Source organism: Meriones unguiculatus, chromosome 10 (genome assembly GCF_030254825.1).
Source record: "Meriones unguiculatus strain TT.TT164.6M chromosome 10, Bangor_MerUng_6.1, whole genome shotgun sequence".
NCBI classification, from domain to species: Eukaryota; Metazoa; Chordata; class Mammalia; order Rodentia; family Muridae; genus Meriones; species Meriones unguiculatus.
The window spans coordinates 47,845,807-47,871,567 of NC_083358.1; the positions used below are offsets into that span (position 1 = coordinate 47,845,807).

General features: G+C 38.1%; 1 protein-coding gene and 1 pseudogene across 10 annotated transcripts in view; both read left to right on the forward strand.

Moving 5' to 3' along the window:
• The window catches only part of Lrrc7 (leucine rich repeat containing 7), a 688,618-nt gene that overhangs the window by 295,790 nt on the left and 367,067 nt on the right, over positions 1 to 25,761 (forward strand). For 9 of the 10 annotated variants that reach the window (XM_060392421.1, XM_060392420.1, XM_060392426.1 and 6 more), the window contains one exon: positions 17,563 to 17,765. In XM_060392421.1, coding sequence (XP_060248404.1) covers positions 17,563 to 17,765 — 203 coding nt within the window. The remainder of the gene's footprint in view (positions 1 to 17,562; positions 17,766 to 25,761) is intronic. The other variant, XM_060392424.1, reaches the window with a different exon arrangement.
• Positions 8,878 to 10,250, forward strand: LOC110565481 (small ribosomal subunit protein eS7-like; annotated as a pseudogene).

Below are 25,761 nucleotides of genomic sequence, written 5' to 3' on the forward strand. Positions count from 1 at the left end.
CCACCAAACGGTTCTTCCAGAAACTGTTATATGCCTATTTATCATCTGAGAAATTCTTATTAGTCCTCTTCCTTAGCAGCCTTCAATTGCCTAAAAGCCCTCAGAAAGAGATGAGACCACATTAGTCTTTCCTCTTCTCCATGGGCCAATTTTTTTAAATTTATTTATTTTGTTATTAATTACAGTATATTCACTTTGTATCCCAACAAAGTGCCTCCTCCCTCATCCTCTCCTAATCCCACCCTCCTGTCCTCATCTCTTTCCATGCTCCTCCCCAAGTCCACTGATAGGGGAGGCTCTCGTCCCCTTCCCTCTGATCCTACGAATCTTCTTTTTATTATAATTTATTCACTTTGTATCCCCACTGTAACCCCTTCCTTGTCTCCTCCTAGTCCCACCCACCCCTCTCTTTTCTCCCTCTATACCCTTTCCCTAGTCTCCTGATAGAGGAGGACCTCCTCCCCTTCTCTCTGACCCTAGCCTATCAGGTCTTATCAGGGCTGGCTATATCATCTTCCTCTGTGGCCTGTCAAGGCTACACACCTCAGGAATAGGTGATCAAGGAGCCAGCCACTGAGTTCATGTCAGAGACAAACCCTGACCCTCTTACTAAGAGCCCATTTGGAAATTGAGCAACCTATGGGCTTCCTCCGAGCAGGGCTGTAGGTCCTCTCCACGCATGGTCCTTGCTTAGAATATTGGTCCCTGCAGGACCCCCTGGAGTAGTTTAGGTTAGGTTAGGTTAGGTTAGGTTAGGTTAGGTTAGGTTAGGTTAGAGTAGGTTAGAGTAGGTTAGAGTAGGTTAGAGTAGGTTAGGTTCAGTTAGGTTAGTTTCATGGGCCAATCTTTTGCTGATAGCCTGCTGGGAATCCCGCTGAGATTCAAGAAAACAAGGAAAATATCAGAGCCAGAGAAGAGTGTTGCCCAGCAAATAGTACTACAACAACAAAACTGGAAACCTATCAGATTGACTGTTCTCTAGGAAAAAATTAGGGAATCCCCACAGGGGTCTTCTGAAAGACTCTACTCATCCAGGTGGGTATTGAAGGAGATACTGAGACAGAGTGCCAGAAACCTTATGAAAAAAGATGGAAGCAGAAGACCTGGAGGGGACAGGAACTCCACAAGAGGAACAGCAGAGCCAAAAATCCTGGGCCCATGGGGGTCCTGTAGAGACTGATACTCCAACCAACAACGATGCATGGAGAGGATCTAGACCCCTGCTCGGAAGAAGTCCGTAGACGGCTTAGTTTCCAAGTGGGTTCCCTAGTAAGGGGATCAGAGTTGTCTCTGACATGAACTCAGTGGCTGGCTCTTTGATCACCTTCGCCTGGGGGGTGTAGCCTTGCCAGGTCACAGAGGAAGATGATGCAGCCAGCCCTGATGAGACCTGATAAGCTAAGGTCAGAGAGAAGGGGAAGAGGTCCTCCCCTATCAGGGGACAAGGGAAACAGCTAGGGACAAGAAGAGGGAGGAAGGGTGGGATTGGTGGGGGGAGACTACAGTGGGGATACAAAGTAAATAAATTGTAATTAACTAACTAATTAGTTTGTTAATTAAAAATAATAAAGGCAGTGATTGATGGAATAGCATTTTCTTATTTATATTCCTTTGAGTTACTCCATTCAATAGACTAGTCTTTTTTAATCCTACATTTTAGAAGTCACTGTTGTTTTATTTCAGTGATTTTTTTTTGTTTTTATGGAAAATAGACTTTTCTCATACAATATATTCCGACTATACTTTCATCCCTCCCTCTACACCTCCAAATTCCTCCACACCTTTCCCTATTCTCTGGAATCACTCCTTCTCTGTCTCCTGTTAGAAAAGGTTTCTAAGAGATACCAAACAAAACTAAATTAAATATAATATGATAAAGCGAAATTTATCATATCAAAGTTGGATAATGCAACCCAACTGGAAAAGAAGAACCCTAAGAGCAGGCACAAGACCTATAGACGCACTCATTCTTGTAGTCAGGAGTCCTATAAAAATGCTAGGGTAATATATATGCAGAGGACTTGGTGAAGACCCATGTAGCAGTGCTTGCTGTTCTGTGCTTACTGTTTAGTCTCTCTGAGCTCATATGCACCTTGCTTAGTTGACTTAGGAGGCCTTATTCTCTTGGTGTTCTCCATCCCCACTGAGATCTTTCCATCTTACTATCTTACTCCTCTTCCACAGTATTCCCTGAGAACTAAATTTGATGGAGACTTTAGACCCCATCAATATGAAATTTTAGATTCCATAAAAATTTAGACTCTCAATTTAAAAAATTTAGACTCTCTCTCCACATAGTGAAATAGACTGATCTTATAAGCATAGTGCAAAGGAAACACTACTGAAGACAAAGATTTAAAACATTTTTAAATTATTTATTTATTTTTTATTAGCTTTATATCCTGGTTGCAGCCCCATCCCTTCTCCCCTCCCAGTCTCACCCTTCCTTTCCCCAACCCCCTTTGCCTATTCCTCAAAAAAGGGGAGCTCCCTTTCCCATCCACCCCAGCTCATCAAGTTGCATCAAGACTGAGTATGTCTTCTTCTCCTGTGGCCTGACCAGGCAGTCTCACCAGAGGTAAGTGATCAAAAAGCTGGCAAGTGAGTACTTGTCCAATGCAGTCTCCACTTCCTTTGCTAGAGGACCCACATGAAACCTAAGCTGCCCATCTACTATATCTTTGTAGGGGTGACTTAAGTCCTGTTCATGCATTGTTATTGGTTGATGCTTCAGTCCTAGCCGGTCCCTCTGGGTCCTAGTTAGTTGGCATGGTGTTCTTCTTGTGGAGCTCCTGTCATCTCCAGCTCCTTTTCTCTTTCCTCCCATTTTTCCACGAGACTCCTTAAGCATCTCCCGATATTTGGCTATGAGTCTCAACATCTGTTTTGAAGAGCTGCTGGGTAGTGTCTCTCAGAAGACAACTCTGTCAGGCTCATGTCTGCAATCTTAGAATATTGTTTATAATGTCAGGCATTGACTCATAGGTTAGGTCTTCAGTTGGGCCAGGCATTGGTTGGGCATTCCCTAGATCTCTTCTCTATCTGCACTATCTTTATCCCTGAACATCTGCTTTGCAGGCAAATGGGTAGAACTAGAAGAGATCATCCTGAGTGAGGTAGCCCAGACCCACAAAGACACATGGTATGTACTTGCTTATAAGGGGATTTTAGCATATAGTACCAAATAAGCATACTACGAAGCATAGACCCAAAGAAGATCCAAGGAGAATGCATAAACTGATGGAGGTAGTGGCTGAATAGAGGGAACAAGGTAAGAGAGGGGGCACAGAGAGTTAAGAGGGTAGAGATTAGACCTGGGGAGAGAGAGGGTAAGAGAACAGAGACCTGAAGAGAAGAGAGAAAGTGAGGGTGGAGATATCTCTGTTACAAGCTGGAGACTTAAATCGGGGTAGGCCCCTGAGATTATATGAGGGGAAATCAATCAGAGACTCCTAGTGTCAAAAGCCATAGAGAACAAAGAGGACACCTTCTAACTAGACCAGCCTCCTAGTAGAGGGAGGGAAACACCAACCCACCCACAAAAACTTCAACCCGAGATTTAAAAAATCTTAAATTACTGTCTGTATCATCAAACTGGCAGAAGATGAATGTCCATTGATAACAGCTGCTGACTGTGGGTCAGAGATACATGTGTAATACCCTAAGTAGGATCAGTCAGCAGAAAGAATTATACCTACAATGTTTGTTAGTAGTAAAATTTTAAATCCTTATCATACAGTAGACATGCAAGAAGGTGTGTTTGTAATTGTTTGACCACATATGGATTAGAATGGGAAGAAATGATGAACTTATATATGCTCCCAGGTAATAAAGAACATTCAAAAACTTAGATATATTCACAGTCCACACAAGTATATATCAAGGAATGTATGTGAGAATATGTTGAGAATGTTTATAATATAGTGCTAAGTGAATGAACATGACACAAAACATATTTAATAGAATCCCATCATTTTTCTTCATCATGTTCCAATCCTCCCTCCAGTTCCTCCAAGATACCCTCCTTAAAACTTTTCCATGACCCCTACTCTTATTATTAGCTTTCTTTTCTTTGATTACAATTGTTTCATGAATACATGTATACATGTTTTTGTGTATATAGTTATAAGACTTTCCACTCTATTTAATCTTAACAATACGTGTGCTTGTCATGTTATTATATGTATTTAGACCTTAAGTAAATAGAAGGATGTATTCAACCATATCAGTGCTTTTTTTATGGATTTCAGAAGTATGGAAAATGATATTTTCTGATTTATTCTATACTTCCTAAATCTTTATTTGTAAACATGCATTACTTTTATAGCATAACTAAATAACAAATAGAATGTTAAGTATTTTTTTTCTGATTAAGCAAAGTGCTATATCCAACATACCTAAGTAGTTCCATGATTATTGTGTTTTTCTGTCTGAGATATAATCTCCACTCAGTGCTGCCTACTGATGCAGCTCATGGTCTGGTGGTTGGTGGTGTGCTTCCTAAGTCGTGTGATTTCTCACTTGTCCTCTTTATATTCTACATCATATTCCTCTACCATACAAAGCTCTTGCTTCTAATAGGAGCTACTGTTTCTGTTTCTGTGTGACAGCTACTGTTTCTAGCTGTTTCTGTGTGACATCTGTCAAGGCATTGTCAAAACACTTTTAAAATTCATTAATTCTTTGGATTAAATTGCTTAAGTACAAGTGGTTTATGACAGCCACCCTGAGGTTGCCTAAGGACACTGGGAGTCAGCTCTTTTCCTGGATGTGCATTTCTGAGAATGAGTGAGCACAGTTAGTGTCATCTTTCTGTGATTTCACACATGCTCTTTCCCATGTCTTATTTTATGCTTTCACTGGACATTTTTATCTGCATCTGAAATCATATTTATAAATCACCTTCAACAGACTTGTGAGCCTAAAACTAAATGAAACTTTTATCTTTACATGTCCAATTGCCTATAATGAAATGGTGTCACTCATTGTTTGACTGTTATGCAATGCCTATGATGTGTTAAGAGCACAAATTAAAGATTTACAGAGTCTAATTAAGAGTTGTTAACTCAAGAGATTAAGAAGATGGTTGCATTGGTTTCTTAGAGCATTCACGATTAAAAATAGCACAAACAGGGATAGCCTAATACTGGAATGTACAGTTCTATCTTTTGGGGGCCTGATGGTAAAGTTCAGGCTGCTGCTTCCTTTGAGACCCTCTTCCTTGTGCATCTTCCATTCTGTCCTCCGGCCCATGGCCTTTCATATAGATTTCTATTAATAAAGACAATGGTCCTATTGGAGGAAGGTCTACCCTATTTCAGTTAACCAATCAAAACTTCTACAAAATTCCATCTTCCAAATAAGGTCTGAGTTTGAGGTCTTGAGATTGGAAGGTAAGCTCATTAATGGGGAGAGTTGCTGCTGAGATTGGAAGGTAATCTATTATTGGGGATAGTTGCATAGGATCATATTTAGCCCTCAATAAAGAGTACTTGAGAGGGAATTTTTTTCATGAGTTTAACCCTTGTCCTTAGTTGAACAAGATTATTTTTTCTTAGAAGCATAACCCAGGAGAAGCGAGTTGTGAACAGAGAGTGTCAGGGCATAAGAGTTTTGCCTGACAGGGTCTTTTCTGAGACTGACACTCAACCAAGGACTGACCGTCTATGGATATAACCTAGAACTTCTGCTCGAAAGTGGCCCATGGTAGCTCAGTAACCAAGTAGTTTTCCAAAGTAAGGGGAACAAGGACTATTTCTAACAGGACCTCAAGGGCAGGCTCTTTGACCTCCCCACCCCACCCCCAGGGGAAGAGCAGTCCTGTTAGGCCACAAAGGAGGACTTTGCAGCCAGCCCTGAAGATACCTGATAAAACAGGGTCAAATGAAAGGGGAGGAGGTCCTTCCCTATCAGTGGACTTGGAAAGGGGCAGGGAGGAGTGTGGGGTTGGGGAGGGAATGAGGGAGCGGGATACAGCTGGGACACAGAGCTAACAAAATGTAACTAATAAGAAAAATAAAATTTAAAAAATAAAGAGTTTTGCCTGGATATTGTTCAAAAGGAGACTACAACTGTGTAATCAGTGATGAAAACTGTGTGATTGACAGTGAAAGCAACAATGAACTGCTGAAGAGTTTTACATACATCTCATATAAATTTTAAGACTAGCCGTATAGTGCTATGGTTATATGGAATACATTTTGTCCACTGTCAGGACCCGCTGTTTGAACTCACCTTTTCATCTACAAGCTATTTCCTTTCTTTGGATTTTTTGAATGCTTTTCAAAACATTTTCTCTGAGTTGTATTCTCCTAATTCTCTCAAAATCTGTTGGATTTTATTCATCTTCTAAATAATTGAATTCAGTAACAATTTCCTTTCACTAAGAATGAACCAAATGTTTCTGGCATTTGTTACTTACAAAACGAATCAAGATGGGTGCTTAATTATTCAGAATGTTGTAAATTGCTGCTTGAAATTGCACTTTTTATCCCATATTATATACTAACAGTGAATTCTGAATCTTAGCAGAATTGTTCAGCTTTGAAATGCATTCTGATTCAGCCATTTTGTGTTTTCATGAGCTTTTCTCATGGTTGCTTAGTCTGAGGCTGCATTCGCTATGCCTAGGCTTCCTCTGTAGACAGGCTCTTGATTTAGTTCTTGTTTTAACTCTCCTTTTAGCCTTAGGTGACATCAGGCAGGCTTGTACGTTTCATGACTGTTAAAATCTTCCAAATTATAAAGTTACTGTCTAGCTTTATACCCAGAGCAATTTAATTGATTAAAAGATTATCACTACAAGCCCTGTTTATTTGGTGAATCTCAGAATTGCAGTCTTTGATTTAACTGTCCTGAAGGCATAAATACAACTATCATCAGCATTAATTAAAATATTAATAAACACAAGCAGTATCAGAAATTTCTAATTGTTATTGAAGAATGAACATGAAATGCCAAGAAATATCACAGAAACTTTCTTTCAGTCATTTGTACAAGATTTTTAAAAAGTGAACATTTTTACTCTACCCTGTAGAAAGGAATCATGAAAACAGGGTCCTATCCTCATCAAGGGAAAAACACTAGAATAAAACACCTCACATTGAATGCTTCCCAGCTCTGAATTTTTACTCGTATAGATGTGGAGTATTCCACAAAAGCACATTTATTTCAAAAAGTAAATATTAACTTCTATGTACCCATGTTTTTATTTAGAAAAGTGTTTGTCACACTTAAACTTTAGGTGTCTCTGACTTCACAAAGAACATAATGAAATGGACTTTCTCTTGATGACTTAAGTTGAGTTATCATCTTGACTTTGTACTACAGCATAACACCTCTCAAGAGATCTTAAGACATAAGAACATCACCTGAGTAATTTATTCAAGAATAGGATAAGTGGTTAGACTGCAGTTCTTCCAAAAACATAAGATTCTACCAAAGAGGCAGCCTCTTTCTGACAGAGAGTCTTCGGGCTTTTCTGCACCTCTGTGTAAGCAAAACTTTGAATATTAGAACTGATATTCACATTGTTGCCTTGGAAAAGTGAGCTCTTAGAAAATATCCTATGGCTTAGAAGTTAATTTCTTCATTTTACTCTTAGATGAGGTTATCCATTTTTCTGGAAGCGAATGTTTTTCGAGAAATATGACTGAAACCATTTATTACTGAGTCATAACTTTCTCCTGAAGTTTAGATATTTTTTATCTGATATGGAGTTCTACTTTGCACTGTCTTACAGCAGTGTCTTCTGAAAGCACCATTGTATTTCCAGAACAAGCCCACCTCTGAGGACTAAGTTCCAGCATAGATTTTAAAGGGACATAAATATTTGATTCATAGCAACCTCTATGACCTCTAATATTCTAATTTGTTTTACTTCTCTCTAAAGGAAAAATGAAGTGTAGTAATATGAACTGGGAAAAACTGCCACTACAAATGAATACCAGGTGGAAGGCATAGTTCAGTGATAACCCCATGATACTCTGAGTGATACCCAGCACCACCAAATAGAAGTTTTTCAAAAGGAGCAATGTAGATTCAGTGAGACTTTCAGAACTGAGGAATGCATATGGATTTGTGGAGATAATAAAATAACACATAATATCATATTTTAATTTATTTCACTAACTGTAGTAAGTGTGTGTCAATATATATAGTTTAAAACTCTGTTATTTCATAGCAGATAGCATAAAAAACAATTACAGATTTATTTTCTTGGCTCTCTGTTCAACATTTCTTCTCACTTTCCTATAAATTCACTAATTCAGGGAACTCTTTTATTCCTTGGTGTTTCCCAGAATATAACCTCATATCTAGCACAGCAGGAGAGTAAAAAAGATGACTCTGAGCTGTATAAACAGCAAAACACAAGTACAAACAAGAAACCATGAAATCACAGGCTCTAAGCAGACTTGCAAACATATCCAAGGGCTGCTGTGGAGGAGTGGAATTTATTTAAATTAGCCACCTCGTTAAGCAGTTGAAAGTGACATCAGGGGTTGTAATGGGAAACACCTTGGAAAGAAGTCCATTGAAGTCAGTTGATCAAGGCTCCTTGAAAGATTGCAGATGCCAGGTGCAGTGGTGCAGGACTGTAATCCCAGCACTTGGAGAGGCAGAGGCAGTTGATCTCTGTGAGTTTGAGGAAAGCCTGGTCTACAAAGCAAGTCCAGGACAGCCAGGCTACACAGAAAAACCCTGTCAAGATAGAAAGAAAGAAGGAAGGAAGGAAGGAAGGAAGGAAGGAAGGAAGGAAGGAAGGAAGGAAGGAAGGAAGGAAGGAAGGAAGGAAGGAAGGAAGGAAGGAAGGAAGGAAGGAGGAAAGAAAGGAAGGAAGGAGAGAAAGAAAGAAAGAAAGAAAGAAAGAAAGAAAGAAAGAAAGAGAAAGAGAGAAAGAAAGAAGGAGAGAAGGAAGGAAAGAAGGAAGGAAGGAAGGAAGGAAGGAAGGAAGGAAGGAAGGAAGGAAGGAAGGAAGGAAGGAAGGAAGGAAAGAAAGAAAGAAAGAAAGAAAGAAAGAAAGAAAGAAAGAAAGAAAGAAAGGCCTCTTTCTAAGCTGGCACTCCGTGAGGATGAAGCCATGTTCAGCTCCAGTGCCAAGATAGTGAAGTCGAATAGCAAGAAGTGGACAAGCTCTAGTCTGGCATTTCTCAAGTGCTGCTTGAGCTGGAGATGAACTCGGATATCAAGGGGCAGCTGCGGTAAAATCCCTGCGGCCAAGGAAATTGAAGATGGTGGTGGTTGGTAAGCTATCATTTCTGTACCAGATCCTCAGCTGAAATCTTTCCAGAAAATCCAAGCCCGGCTACTTCATGAGTTGGGGAAGTTCAGCGGGAAGCATCTGGTCTTCATTGCTCAGAGAAGGATTCTCCCCAAGCCAACCTGGAAAAGATGCACGAAAAAATAAGCAGAAGCGCCCCAGAAGCTGCACCCTGACGGCAGTGCACGACACCATCCTTGAGGACTTGGTCTTCCCAAGCGAAATTGTGGGTAAGAGGATCCATGTGAAACTGGATGGTAGCCGGCTCATAAAGGTTCCTGCAGACAAAGCACAGCAAAAGAATGTGGAGCACAAGGTTGAAACTTTCTCTGTTGTGTATAAGAAGCTCATGGGCAAAGATGTTAATTTTGAATTCCCAGAGCTTCACTTGCAAAGACAATGTATCATTAATAGAAAAAAGAAAGAGAGAAGGGAAGGAAAGACAAGAAAGGAAAGAAGGAAGGAAGGAAGGAAGGAAGGAAGGAAGGAAGGAAGGAAGGAAGGAAGGAAGGAAGGAAGGAAGGAAGGAAGGAAGGAAGGAAGGAAGAAAAAAAGACTACAGACAGTGCAGAAGCCCTGAAGTTCTGCTCTGGATGAGCTTGTCTGTAGAAGCTGGTACCAGTGTTAGTGAGTACCCCTGAAGGCAAGTGCTCCGTTTTCTCTCTTCCTTGATCACTTCTTTTGATTACTGATAAGATGGCATCAGAATTAAAGTCCAGAAGGAGGCCTGCCCAACAACCCAGTGATCCAGGCAAAATGATTATGTTCCTTGTGATGACAGAAAAACAAAGTATTTTTTATTACTATAATGGTAAGATGAAAATGAACCTACAAAATCTGATTAGGTTTTGAATGTGATCATTTCAACAGTCAAAAACTAAACAAGCCTATGACACTGTACTCAGCATCCCCAGTCCTCATGGAGATGGCTCTTGATACACGTTTCAGAGATGTGCTGGAGCGCAATGAGTTTAAAGTTTCCTCTTTCTAAGTAGAATGTGGAGTGAGTTTGGCAGATTTCATATTCCTGGGGCACAGTTAGTGAAGCAAAATGTTTTCCAGAGGATAAACTAGAAACATTTGTCACTTGAATATGAAAGACTGTGTGGAAGAATATAAACACCATGTATGTCATAGAAAACCTTGGAAAACTAAGCCCTGTTTTGTCCTTTGCCTTACCACGTATGGCATCTTAGGCAAGATCAGCTCAGAAACTAGCCTGAGGTTATGGTGTGTGAAGAGGCATTGATAATCAGGCAACTGGTATGCATAGTCTTACTTTTTGACTAGTGCACAATAATTCTCAGGTGACTGCTATTCTTTTGGTCTAAATTATCAGTGGTACTGAATTTACATATTGAAAATGATGAATCTTCCTATGGTTCCTATGGTAACAAGATGAATCTTCCTATGGTTTCACCTGGATTAAGCCTGTCTAGGAAGCCCTGCTACTCACATGTTTGTGGTACACTATTGAAAGAGAGTCTGTGGCTTTAGACCACCTGCTGTGATTGTAGACAAGAAAAAGTCCTCTGTAGATATTCAACTCAGACTGAAAATACATATATGATTTAAAAGACAAGGAAACCACGCAGTGTTGTAAAAACCCAGAATCCAGAGGTTCTTATCTTTGACTTTAAAAATACACACTGTATCAGTGTGCCAAAAGAAACACATTCTTATTTTCCTCCTGACCTTTTCAATACCTAAAAAACAAACAAACAAACAAAAAAAAAAACAAGCATCTAAGAATTTTCTTTTCTTTCTTTTCTTTTCTGCCTTTGTTGAGAGCAAGGCTCCCTGTGTAGCTGAAGCTGGAATAAGCTGGTATTCTTTCCTCTGCCACCCACAAGTGGGACAATAGGAACGCCATGCCTGACCTAACTCCTTTTACGTGTGTGTAAATATAGAATAGTGCTGGAAATCATACTGTTACTCACTCAGTGTACAAAATTCCAGGTGAGAGTCTGCCTGGTTTTGATGTACTCTAGACTGTGACCACAGTTGAGAAAAAGCAAATGTCTATTTCTGTATGTGGTGTGTATGTGACACATTCATGATTTCTTATATATTGCATTACACTCTGTTTCTAAAGCACATTCTCTTCTCTAGCATGTTGTTGTTGTTGCCAAAAAGGTATTTTAAACTGATTTAACTTTTTTAAACTGATCATTAAATAAGAGGCCAAAATTATCTCTTTGTTCTACATTGTATCTTTATTCTGTGCATAAATCGCCCATCATATATGTTCATTGTTCCTGTGTCTTTGTGAGAGAAATGGCAACGTCCTGTGTCTGGTTGTTCAGCTGCTGGTAGGTACACATCTAGTTGGTTTAAGGCAAGCCAACTAACTGGCTTTGCCTGAGGAGATGAGAAGTTCCTGGCCAGATCTGTGAGTCTTAAACACATTACAGATTCATTAACCTTTAAGAGTTTTTTTCATTAAAATACAGGAAATGCATAAAACAAAAATCCCCACATTGACAGATTGTAAATTGGTTTGAAAATGCAATAGACTAAACAAATTTAGAAAATGAAATTATCTTTAGCACCCATTTCCATTTACTTACACAGTCAGTATTTTTGTGTATCTACTCTGAACCTGATGCCACACTCATCCTGAGAAACACCATGCTGAACAGCCCAGAGGTGAACCTTACCCTCACACAGCTTCTGATATAGTTCACAAGATTGTGTTTTGAGTAATTAAAATGTGACCAAAAGAACCCGTAGCATTTAGTTGCATGACATATTGTCATGCTATAGACATCAGATAGGGAAAAGCTATTTTTTTCTATTTAATTTGAGTTTTTAAAATACAATGTACTTTTGTTTCCTGTGCAAAGGAAGGCATAGCTCACCCAGGGGCCTGATGAAAGAATATGTGATTTTAAGCTCTCCACAAACTGACAGCAAGGCCCCACTGCCAAGGACAACACCCACACAACTCATTGAATGTGGAGAAGTTGAATTGGTGCCTGCATGGAGCCTTCATTCCTATGTTCTAGTCTCTTTGGTATGGGAAGATACTCTGAAGAATTCAAAAGATAAATGGGGACACCAATCTAGCCACAAAACGTTTGATCTGTAACTTATCCTGCCTTCATAATATGATAGGGCAACGGTGGCAAAGGACTTGTTAGACTGGCCAACCAATGTCTGATTTGACCTAAGGCTCACTCCATGAGAAGGAACCCCAGACACAACACTGCTTGGGTAACCAAGAACCAGAGAATAGATAGCCAAGAGACCTAAAGTAAAACCAAACACTAGTTGGCTAAAAAGAAATCAATAAAATGATTCCTAATAATATTCTGCTATACTTATATATCAGAGCCTTATAAAGTCATCATCAGAAAAGATTCCTCCAGTAGAAGATGGGAAAAGATACAGAGACCCACAGCAAACATCATGTGGAGAGGAAGTATAATAAAAGATGGTAAAAAAGGAAAATCATCTTTAAGTTAAGATTTTTGGTTAGCATTCTACAGAGTTCCATGTGTGTGTGTGGGGGGGGGGGGAATCTGTAACTGCTTATTTACTAATTGGTCCCCAGAATATTCTTGAACTAATTTTAATAGTTAAAGGAGGTGTAAGAACAGCCTTGGATGAAAACCCAAAACCTTTAAAATAAATTGTACCTGGTTCCTTCTGAATCTGAGTCAAACTAGGCAGAAACCACATGAAAATAGCAGGTATAGCAATGTATGCTTGAAATTTCAGAGTTAGGGATACAAAGACAGGAAGATCCCTTAGGCCTGCCACGATAGCTCAGTTAGCCAGTTCCAAGTCACTAAGAGACCTACTCTCAAAGTACAAGTCAAATGAGTCCTGAGGAACAACACCAGAAGCTAACCTCAGGACTCAACCATCATGTGCACATATGTATGCACATACACATAAACACTCATATATATAACACAAAATACACACACACACACACACACACACACACAGAGGTGGTTGCCAAAAGTAGAAAAATTGCCTATGCAAAAAAGCATTTTTCCAGACCAATTAGATGACCAGACACTCTTTAGAATTTTCTTTGACTTATTAACAGTTCATTCTGAAATAAACGCACAGAAATCTTCAATTATCATTTTAGAGCATCATTTAGTATAGGAGGATAGCCATAAATGACCAGATATTTAGGAAAGCTTCTATTCTGAGAACTGAGGACCAAAGAAAACAAACAAAATGAAACTCAGGAGCTACATGAGAAGCAGGAGGGAAGATGAGTCTATAGTTGACACTCTCTGAGAGAAATGAAGATGGCATGGCCCTCTGACACACAAAGAGGACCTGTAAAAGCAGAGCATTCAGGATATAGCATACACCTTTCATAAAATATAAAATACACTGACAGATTTAAGGCAAGCCACTACCTGGGTTTAAAAGACAAACTTGAAGAAAATTCCTAGAAAATAGAATAAAAAAACAATGACATAAATTACTAGAGAATAAGCAATTTACCAGTGGGTTATATCTCAGTTCTCTGATCCATTTAGTTAGGAATTGAAAAAAAAAAAGAAAACTTTTTAATGAAAGAGAGGAAGGCATCCATTAAATAACCTTAAGCAGAATTTCAAGATGGAAAAACCCATCAAAATCAAGCACAATTTAAGAAAACACAAAGGAAATTGTCACAAATGTTTAAAACTAGAAATAAAAGTTTAAAATTTTCTGCCAGAGAAGTTGAGTATGAAAAAGGACTTTAAATAGGAATGGAACTGGGATTTTTTTACAAGCTATCAAAATTGTACCTCCAAATTTATGAAGAAAATGTATTTCTGACCTAGAAATGTATATCCAGCTGAACTTTCAATCCTTTGTAGGTAAACTGAGCTATCTTCAGACTAAGGAAAGTCTCAAAAAAAAAGTAGCTACTATAAATCCTTTTTCAGAAAATAAATGAAAGCTATCTTCTGCCTAACTGAACAAATAAAATATTAGAAAAAGTCTTGAAACACAGAAAAATATAAGCTATAGGACAAAACCTTACCATAGAGGGCATCTGAAAGACAGGGTATGAAAGCAGAAGCTGAGTCTCATAACCAAACTTTGGGCAGAGTGCAGGGAATCTTATGAAAGAAGTGGTTGATAGAAAGACCTGGAGGGAGCAGGAGCTCCACAAGGAGAGCAACAGAACCAAAAAATCTGAGCACAGGTGTCTTTTCTGAGATTGATATTCCAAAGAAGGACCATTCATGGAGATAGCCTAGATGTAGCCACTTCTGATGAGACCTGATAGACAAGGGTCAGAAGGAAAGGGAGGAGGAACTCCCCTATCAATGGACTTGGAGAGGGGCATGGGAGGAGATAAGGGAGAGAGAGGATAGGACTGGGAAGGGATGGGGGAGGAGGCTACAGCTGGAATACAAAGTGAATAAACTGTAATTAATATAAAAATACATTCAATAAAAATATGTTATAACACAGGAAGGAAATGTAGATATCACAGAGTGATAGGGAAGAGAAGCTCTGCATTTGTCTGTAAAATCAAAAGCTCCAGGTGAGAGCAAGAAGACAGTGTTCTCAGAGTACTGATCTACAGCAGAGATTAAACTTGTGTAGCCACATCCAGAGAAGACAGTCAGGAAACTGAATCTTTAGAGAGTACATAGAAAAAAACAGGCAAAAGACACATCAGTTCAGAGGCTGGAAAGATGTCTCAGTCATGAAAAGCCCTGCTGTCCAATCATAAAAACTAGAATTCTTATGCTAACACTAATTTACCAAGCACATGTTCCACGCCTATCTGTTACCCCATCTCTAAGTAGAACAGAGACAGGCAGATTATTGCTGCTTGCTAGGTTCTAGCCTAGAGGAGAAAATGCAAGCCCCAAATCTTAGGAGAGATTCTACCTCAAAGAGCAATAGAGTGGAGCACCAGATGCCCTCTTTCAGCTTCTGTGTATGAGCACAGGTATGCATACTATACACACATACATGTGTGCATGCACTTACATAGATACACACACAAATACACGAATCTGTTTAAATACAAAACAGTGCATTTTAAGTCAACACAAAACAAACAAAAAACACAATAATCTTTCCAAAAAGGACTTCTTATTCTTCCTGCTAGCCATAGTCTATCATCATTTACCCTTATAACTGCAAAGTACTGCAGACATGTTCACCAGGTAACAAGGGCATGTCACCTACCTGTTTAGGGCATTATCCAGTGCTTAATGTGTTCTATATTCCAGGTAGAGATATGAAGATGCCCCACAAACCCACAATTTCAATAGGATTTCATAAAACAATAGTTACCAACTCTGGTGATTCAAAAGTTGGTGGAGAAGGAAAATTATCTTGTTAAGGTTTTTAGTTGGCTTTCTACAAATTTTCATGTGAAAAAAAAAATCTTTAACTGCTTATTTGCTAACATGTCCTAAAATATGCTTGCACTCATTTCAGAACTTAAAGGCATAAGGACAACCTTGGATGAAAACCCAGCAGCCTTTAAATAAATTGTACCTGGTTGCTTAATAATCTGAGTCAAACTATGCAATTAATAAAATGCTATATAGCTTTTTAATAAATGTCATTAATTTTTATTTAAACAATATGTTTTTAAAATAAGTGGATCTTACATGTGCGATAGATGAGACCAGGATGCGTGCAGAGCTTCCTAAAGGTGGTGCTTGAAACAAAACACTGGTCCATAGCAAGAGCAGCAAGCACTCCTAAGTGCTGAGCCATCTCTTCATCCCGTCAACAATAAACTTCTGTTCTATGAAAAACCAATTAATAGGCTGAAAATAAATCAGGATCAGTTGGTACAATGCTTGTCACACAAACATGAATTTGTGAGTTCAATTTCCAGAACCCATTGGGGAGAAAAAGCCAGGTTTGGTAATGTAGGTTTCTAATCTCAACACTGGGAAGGCAAACAGGGAGACCCCTGTGGCTTGCAGGCTTCCTAGCCTGGCATACTCAGCAATTTCCAGGCCAAGGAGAAACCCACCTCAAAAACATAAAATAAAAGGTGAAGAATGGCTCTTAAGAATCACACGTAAGGATTGCCTCTGGCCTATACACACACATATATACACACAAACAAATTAAATGCAAAGTTTGAATTAATGTTCATTTAATACTACTTCTGTAGTCATCTAACTATAGTGATGTATATTTAAGAATAAGATATTTCATATATGTCTTATATAATATATTAAGGTATATTAAGATAAATATTATATACTGTATATTTACACACATCACCTCTCCCTGAGGAGGGTGCAGCCTCACCAAGCCACAGAAGATGACAATGTAGCCACTCCTGATGAGATCTGATAGACTAAGATCAGAAGGAAGGAGAGGGGGACCTCCCCTATCAGTGGACTTGGGGAGGGGCATGCTTGAAGGAGGGGGAGGGAAGGTGGGATTAGGAGGGGAGGAGGGAGGTGTTTATGGGGGGATACAAAGTAAATAAAGTGTAATTAATAAAAGTTTAAATAATCAAAAAAATCAAGATCTCCTTAAAGAATTCAAGATATGTATGTAGAGAAAGAACACAAAATTAGGAAACTGTGTCCTCATTATTCACAGGCCACATTCACAGAAAGAGTGACCCTTAGTTAAAATGAGAAGTTTCTCAAACCAGTTATCAGTAGCTGATAGCAATCAGGAGCATAGCTCCAAGAATTCATTTACTCATTTCATGCATTCACCTGTCACTCTATAGTCAATAAATATCTACCATTGTAGGATTCTATCAGCTAGCAGGAGGAATAAAACACTGTCATGGACCTCAAAAATCTACTCATAGGAGAAAATGACATGAAAAGCTGTAAAATAACTTTAATGTTGATGATATCAGGGTATAAGTTTATAAAGCCTTTGTCCATTTTAACTTAGAGTAATGGCAAAGATATATGCCATGGATTTTCTAGAATTGTCTAACTGATTTTAAATACTTTTCTTCCATCTATCAAGGTTCTGTGTCTCCAAAAGCATAGATTCCATGAATATAGTGTTTAATGAGAGTGTGGGATATTGGTGGACCCCAGTAAAGTCATTCATAGAATCCACCTATGGGTCAAAGAACATCATAAACTCTGCGTTGAAATATGAACATTTTTAGAAAAATGATTTATCTTTCAAAAGTTTCTGTGGAAGTTGCCCTGTGCGTGATTCCACATCCGGGGGCAGTTAAAGGGCTCAAGGGTGTGATGCTTGCATGTCCTGTATAGACTGTATGCACTGGAGTTGTAGAACCGTAATCAACCTTTTTCGCTGAAGGTGCAGTCTTTCTTGGGTTTCAGTGCTGAACAACTATATGTGTTCTCTCCCAGTGCAGTGCCTGGAGATGACCACCAAACGGAAGCTCATTGGCCGCCTGGTGCCATGCCGCTGCTTCCGCGGTGAGGAAGAGATCATCTCAGTGTTGGATTACTCCCACTGCAGCCTGCAACAGGTGCCCAAGGAGGTCTTCAACTTTGAACGCACACTAGAGGAGCTCTATCTGGATGCCAATCAGATCGAGGAGCTGCCAAAGGTGAGTTCTGACAAACAGAAAACACAGCTGTTGATGCCAAGTTCCCAACACTAAAGACTCAGCGTAGAGGTTGTTCGCTTTCCTTCAACCCATGAAAGTGACACAAATTGTGGCCTTCTATCCAGTAATTAATACATCATAGCTTCTCACAAAACAGACTTTTATCAAGGTAGCACATCACAGGTTTCTATCCAAAAAACTGACACAGTGGAGCCTTCCAGCATTATATTTGGTGTACAGCTGCCTTCCATACAGGTGTGACCTTCCATCCAGTTAACGTAGCAAGATCTTCCATCTTGGTAACAAAGTTAGTTCTTAAAGACAATAATGTGTAACTATGGGTTTTCCCATTCACATTTTTATATAACACATGCATGTGTGTGTGCACACGCACAGACACACACAAAGAGAGTTCATGTTTAAAAAGATGAAAAATATGAAATATAACACAATTCTGAAACATAAGTGTGTGATGCATGTTAAAAATACTTTGTTTTGGACTTGAACTATTAATTTAAGATCTAGCATATTATAATAAGGGTATATTATAATGGCAAATGTGATAAAGATACTGCAGGCATAGATTAGATTATTGGCAGAGTGCTTACCTAGCATGGACGGAAAAAGGAAAAAAAAAACAAAACATTGAGTTAGTGAGTTTTCATGTAAAAATATTTCCATAAAAATTTTGACTACAAATCCACCATTCAGTTTCTTTGCCAGTACCATGCAGTTTTTATTACTGTTACTCTGTAGTACAGCTTGAGATCATGGATGGAGATACCTCCCGATGATCTGTTGTTGTACAGAATTGTTTTAGCAATTCTAGGTTTTTGTTTTGTTTTGTTTCTCCATATGAATTTGAGAATTTTTCTTTCAAGTTCTGTAAAGTATTGTGTTGGTATTTTGATGGGAATTGCATTGAATCTGTAGATTGCTTTTGGCAGGATGGTCATTTTCACTATGTTAATACAACAAATCCATGAGCATGGGCAATCTTTCCATCTTCTGATATCTTCTTCAATTTCTTTCTTCAGAGACTTGAAGTTTGCACTTTTTCAATTTTTTTTTCAAACATGTCTTTTACTTGCTTGGTTAGATTCACACCAAGGTACTTTATGTCATTTGTGGCTATTGTGAAGGGTGTTGTTTCCCTAATTTCTTTTTCAGCCCTTTTGTCTTTTGTATATTGGAGGGCTACTGATATATTTTTTTCAGTTAATTTTGTATCCAGATACTTTGCTGAAGGGATTTATCAGCTTAAGGAGTTATTTGGTAAAATTTTGGGGATCATATGAGCTGCAAATAATGATACTTTGACTTTTTCCTTTGTAATTGATATCCTTTAAGTTGTCTTACTGTTCTAGCTAGGACTTCAAGTACTAATAGAAGACCCAAAAATAATCCTACACACCTATGGATACTTGATTTTTTACAAAGAAGCCAAAACCATACAATGGAAAAAAGACAGCATCTTCAACAAATAGTGCTGGTCTAACTGGATGTCTACCTGTAGAAAATGCAAATAGATCCATATTTATCACCCTTCACAAAACTAAAGTCCAATATAAAACCAGATACACCAAATCCGTTAGAAGAAAAAGTAGGGAAAAGCCTAGAACTCATTGGCATAGGAGACAACTTCCTGAACAGAACACCAAAAGCACAGGCGTTAAGAGCAAAAATCAATAAATGGGACCTCATGAATCTGAAAAGCTTCTGTAAAGCAAAAGAAACTGTCTTCAGAACAAAATGTCAGCCTACAGACTGGGAAAGGATCTTCACCAACCCTATATCAGACAGAGGGCTAATATCCAGAATATGTAAAGAACTCGAGAAGTTAAACACCAAAAAGTCAAGTAATCCAATTTAAAAATGGGGTACAGAGCTAAACAGAGAATTCTTGATAAAGAAATATCAAATGGCAGAGAAACACTTAAAGAAATGCTCAGTTCTGATGTGACTTGATGTGCTGGGGAGGGTTGATATGGGCTGATGGAGCTCCTTTTTCTGGAGGGAAAGAGAGGGGAAAGGAGAAGGAAGAGGAGGGGGACTGGGAGGAGAGGCGAGCAGGGGCACTCATGAAATATAAAGTAGGACTATTCATGGAGATAACCTAGAACCCCTGCACAGATGTAGCCCATGGCAGTTCAGTGTCCAAGTGAGTTACATAGTAATGGGAAGAGGGACTGCCTCTGACATAATCTGATTGGCCTGCTCTTTGATCACCTCCCCCTGATGGGGGAGCAGCCTTACCAGGCCACAGAAGATGACAATGCAGCCACATCTGATGAGAACTGATAGACTAAGATCAGAAAGAAGGAGAGGAGAACCTCCCCTATCAGTGGACTTGGGGAGGGGCATGCATGCAGAAAGGGGAGGGAGGGAGGGATCAGGAGGGAAGGAGGGAGGGGCTTATGGGGGGATACAAAATGAATAAAGTGTAATTAATAAAAGTTAAATAAAAAATTAAAAAAAAAGAAACAGCTGGTCCCACAAAGTTGTTACTCTAGGTCATTGTTGAGGGATTAATAAGGATAATTTGTTTGAAGTATGGGGATGAGATGGTTAGTTGTGAAAAAAAATTAAAAAAAAATAAATGTTGATGGCCATACCCCCCCCCAAAAAAAAACAATATGTGACCAAAATTATAAAAGGGAAAATTAGTAAGGTAAATCAAGTTAACCATATCTGAAATAAAATAGATCTAAATTTGAAATATTTTACTTTGCAATCTTATCTCAAGGATATTTTAGAGATTGAAAGCTTATGTTATAGATCCTAACTCTGACATTTGTTTGGGAAGGCATTTATTTCCCAGAAGCCCCAATTTCTTCATCAAGAAAATAGCATAGAGGAAGAAGAAGGGCAGAGTAAAGGGGGAGTTCAGTTTCCTGGGTGATAGAGTACTGAAAAATTAAAAACAGATATTTACCCCTGTTGCGGCTGGAGCTAATTCCCATATAAATTATGTTGACTCAAAAGTTAAAGCTAGATTTGGTGGCATCCTGGGATAGTTATAAGTAGTGACTACAACAACAACAAAAGCTATTCAAACATTTGTCTGCTCCCTGAATCTGTACTTCTCAGTGAACCTCTGTACAGCTAGAATGGCCCCTCTGAAGACACGGAGCTTCATTTAGGGTCTTGAATCTTCATGATCATCTACAGTTTTATTCCTTCACTCGCCACAAGAAAAGGAAAAACTAAGACTGAGATGACACAAATAATTATCTTCATAGCTGCTTTATTGACTAATACATTGTTTTGCCTGTATATGAGGGAGAACAGTGGTCTGCATTTTCTCTATCGGTTTGAGTTGTTCATTGATTAACTTGGCTGTTTTGTGCCAAAACCATATTCAATAGTACAGCCTGAGATCAGGGATGGTAATAACTCCAGAGTTTCCTTTATTCTACAGGATCATTTTAGCTATCCTGGGTTTTGTTGTTGGTGGTGGTGGTTTTGTTTTCATATGAAGTTGACTGTTGTTGTTTCAAAGTAAGTATTGTATTGGAATTTTTATGGGAATTCCTTTGAATCTGTAGCTTGCTTTTGGTAAGAATGCTGTTTTTTTTTTTTTTTTTTTTTTCTGTTAATCCTACTGATCTAAGAGCATTCTGATATCTTCTTCAATTTCTTTTTCAAATAATTGAGGTTTTTGTCATACAGGAGTCATATACATATTTCACTTGCTTGATTAGAATTACACCAAGATATTTTATGTTATTTGTGGCTATTGTGAAAGATGTTGTTTTTCTAATTTCTTCTTCAGCCTTTTTATCATTTGTATGATGGAGAGCTACTGATTCTTTTTAGTTAATTTTTTTATCCAGCCACTTTATTGAAGGTATTTATCAGCTTTAGGAGTTCTCTGGTAGAATTTTGATGTTCATTTATGTATACTAATTACCATCTACAAATAGCAATAGTTTGACTTCTTCCTTCCAATTTGTATTCCTTTTATCTCCTTTAGTTGTCTTATTGCTCTAGCTAAAATTTCAAGTAGTATATTGAATAAATACAAAGAGAATTGGCATCCTTGTCTCTGATTTTAGTAGAATTGCTCTAAGTTTCTCTCCATTTAACTTGATGTTGGCGATAGGCTTGATGAATATTGCCTTTTTTGTGTTTAGGTATGTGTTTTTTATCCCTTATCTCCCTGAGACTTTTATTACGAAGGAGTATTGGATTTTGTCAAAGGCTTTTTCAGCATATAATGAGATGACCATATTTTTTTTTCTTTCAGTTGTTTATATGGTGGATTACATTGGTGGATTTTCATATGTTGAACAATCCCTGTATCCCTGGCATGAAGCCTACTTGATCATGGTGGAAGACGTTTTTGATGTGTTCTTGGCTTTAGTTTGCAAGTATTTATTGAGTATTTTTTCATCTATGTTCTTAAGAGAATTTGGTCTGAAGTTCTCTTTTTTTGTTGAGTCTTTATGTGGTTTAGGTATCAGAGTGACTGTGGCCTCACAGAATGCGTTCCACATTGATCCTTCTGTTTTTTGTTCAACAGTTTGAGGACTATTGGAATTAGCTCTTTGAAGGTCTGGTAGAATTCTGCACTAAAACCATTTGGTCCTGGACTTTTATGGTTAAGAGAATTTTAATGATTTCTTCTATTTCCTTACAGTTTATAGGTCTATTTAAATTGTTTACTTGATCTTAATTTAACTTTGGTTAAGAAGAATCTATCAAGAAAATTATCTGTTTTGTTTATACTTTCCAATTTTGTGGTGTACACGTTTTTGAAGTAAGACATAATGGTTCTTTGAATTTCCTCAGTATCTTTTGTTATGTCCCCCTTTTCATTTATGATTTTGGTAATTTGGATATTGTCTCTCTGATGTTTAGTTAGTTTGGCTAAGGGTTTACCTATTGTTTTACTTTTCTCAAAAAACAAACTCTGAGTTTCATTGATTCTTTGCATTACTCTCTTTGTTTCTCATTTATTGGTTTCATCCTTGAGTTTAATTATTTCCTGCTGTCTACATCTCTAAAGTATGTTTGCTTCTTTTGTTTGCTTCTAGTATTTTCAGGTATGTTGTTAAGTTGCTAGTGTGAGATCTAGCCACGTTAATTTACAAAGGCATTCAATACCATGAACTGTCCTCTTAGGACTGCTATCATTGCGTCCCATAAGTTTGGGTATGTTCTGCCTTTATTTTATTGAATTTTAGAAAGTGTTTAAATTCTTTCTTTATTTCTTTCTTGATCCAGTGGTCATTCAAGAGCAAAGAGTTGTTTAGTTTCCATGAGTTTGTAGGCTTTCTCTTGTTTCTGTTGTTGTCAAAATACAGCTTTACTTACTTGTTAAATCTTGCTTTGTGGCCCAGTGTAGTCAATTTTTGAGAATGTTCTATTAGTTGCTGAGAAGAATGCGTATTCTTTTCTGTTTGGGTGATATGTTCTATAAATATCTGTTAAGTCCATTTGATTCATAACAGCTGCTAGTTTCATTATTTCTCTATAGTTTCTGTCTGGATGACTTGTCCACTAGTGAGAGTAGGATGTTGAAGTCTCCCATTATTAATGTGTGAGGTTCAATGTGTGATTTAAGCTTTAGTTGTATTTCTTTTATAAATGTGGGTGCACTTGCATTTGGGGAATAGATATTCAGTATTGAAATGTCATCTTGTGGACTTTTCCTTTTATGAATATGAAGTGTCCTTCCCCATCTCCTTTGATTAATTTTTGTTCAAAGTCTATTTTATTAGATATTAGAATGGCTACTCCAGCTTGCTTCTTGAGGCCATTTGCTTAGAAAATCTTTTTCCAACTCTTTATTCTGAGGTAAAGTCTCTTGTTTAGGTGTGTTTTTTGTCTGGAGAAGAATAATGCATTTTGTTTTCACATCTTTTCTGTTAGCCTGAGTCCAATGATGTTGAGAAATATTAATGCCAATGATTGTTAATTTCTGTTATTTTGATATTGACTGTGGTTGTGTGTATGTGTGTGTGTGTGTGTGTGCATTTCTTTTCTATTAGTTTTGCTGGTGTAGGGATATTTATTTCCAATGTTTTCTTGGGTGTAGTCAGCCTCCTTTAGTTGGAGTTGTTCTTCTAGTATCCTCTTAGGGATATATTTTTAAAAGAAATTGCTTAAATTTGATTTTTTTTCATGGAATATCTTGTTTTCTCCATCTATGGTGATTGAAAATTTGGGGGATATAGTAGTCTGGGCTGGCATCTGTGGTCTCTTAGAGTCTGCAAGACATCTGCCCCAGCCCTTCTGACTTTTAAAGTTTCTGTTGAGAAGTATGGTGGAATTCTAATGTGTCTGTCTTTATATGTTACTTGGCCTTTTTCTCTTGTGGATTTAATATTCTTTCTTTGCTCTGTACTGTTTTAATTATTATATGGGGGGTGGATTTTCTTCTCTGGCCCAATCTATTTGGTTTTCTGTAAGCAACTTGTATCTTTGTAGGTTGGGAAAGTTTTTATCTATGATTTTGGTGAAAATATTTCTGGGCCTTGGAGCTGGGAGTCTTCTCCTTCTTCTATTTCTATTATTCTTAGGCTTGATGTTTTCACAGTTTCCTGGATTTCTTAGAAGTTTTGTGTCAGGAACTTTTTCAATTTAACAATTTCTTTGACTTATGTATTAAATTCTTCAATTGTATCTTCTTCACCTGATATTGTCTCTTCCATCTCTTGTAGTCTATTGGTGATGATTACATCTGTAGTTCCTGTTCTCTTCCATAGGTCTTTGATCTCCCAGATTCCCTCATTGTGTTTTCTTTACTGTTTCTATTTCCATTTTCAGTTATTAAATAGTTTTATTCATTTTTTTACCTATTTGATTGTATTTACTCGTATTTCTTTAGGGGATTTACTCATTTCCTCTCTAATGGCCTCCATCATCTTTATAAGATTATACTTGTCATTTTCTTGTGCTTCAATTGTGTTAAGATATCCGAGGCTCATTTTAGTAAGATAGCTGGGCTTTGGTGGTCCCATATTGCCCTAACTTTTGCTGATTGTGTTCTTACACTGGCCTTTAAGTATCTGCTTGTTCATGGTATTAGCAGGCCTCCAATAGTGCAGCCAGAATGGTGGACCAGAAAACGGAGCCCAGTGGAGCAGGTACAGTTTACTGCTATTGGGAGTGCTTTAGAGAGTCTGGCAGGCAGGGAATTGGGGAAAATGGGTTTTACCTGATAGTCCTTGATGGTAGCAAACCTCTGGAAATTCAGGTAGAATGGTGAGCAGGGAAATGGAGTGCACAGGGGACAGGGTGAAAGCTCACCCCTGCTGGGCTTACCAGGAGCTACCTATCAGTAAAGTGATTGGGGCTTAGGGGTCTTACTTGGTTGTCTCTAGTGCCAGCAGACCCAGAGGAATATAGGCAGAGCTGTGAGTGAAGGAAATGGAGTGGTAGGTTAGCTGATCCTATTTTTAAATTTTGGGGAAACTCCAAGTTAATTTGCATTTTCCAATAAACAAAAACACAAAATGAAAGTTAGTGGATGGAAGTGTCACACCCTGCATGTCAGTGATGGTGGTTGCTCAGCACTAGTGCAGTTCTCTAATTATTTGGCTAAAAAATAATGCCCACTTTAATGAAATCCCTGTAGTTAGTAGTTATGTGACTCAGACAGACTGAGTCCATGAATCCACTGCTTCTTCACTTGTGGCAGAGGTAAACAGGTTTTAGTTTTTTCCCCTGAGATTATCATAAAGACTAGACAATGCATAATTTATTAACTAACTTTTCAAAACCCAAAGTGTTCAGTGACTCTTAAGCAAAGAGAAACAGCTGGAAACTTTCTTGAGAACACATACCTTTACCTAGGTTGTATAAGACTCTATCTTAAGAATCACTTCTCCAGAAAGACACACATGGTATATATTCACTTTTAACTGGATGTTAGCCATATAATATAGGATAAACATACTAAACTCTATAATCCTAAAGAAGCTAAACAACAAGGAGGACCCTAGGGAAGAGGCTTAATCCTCATTCAGAAGGGCAAACAGGATAGATA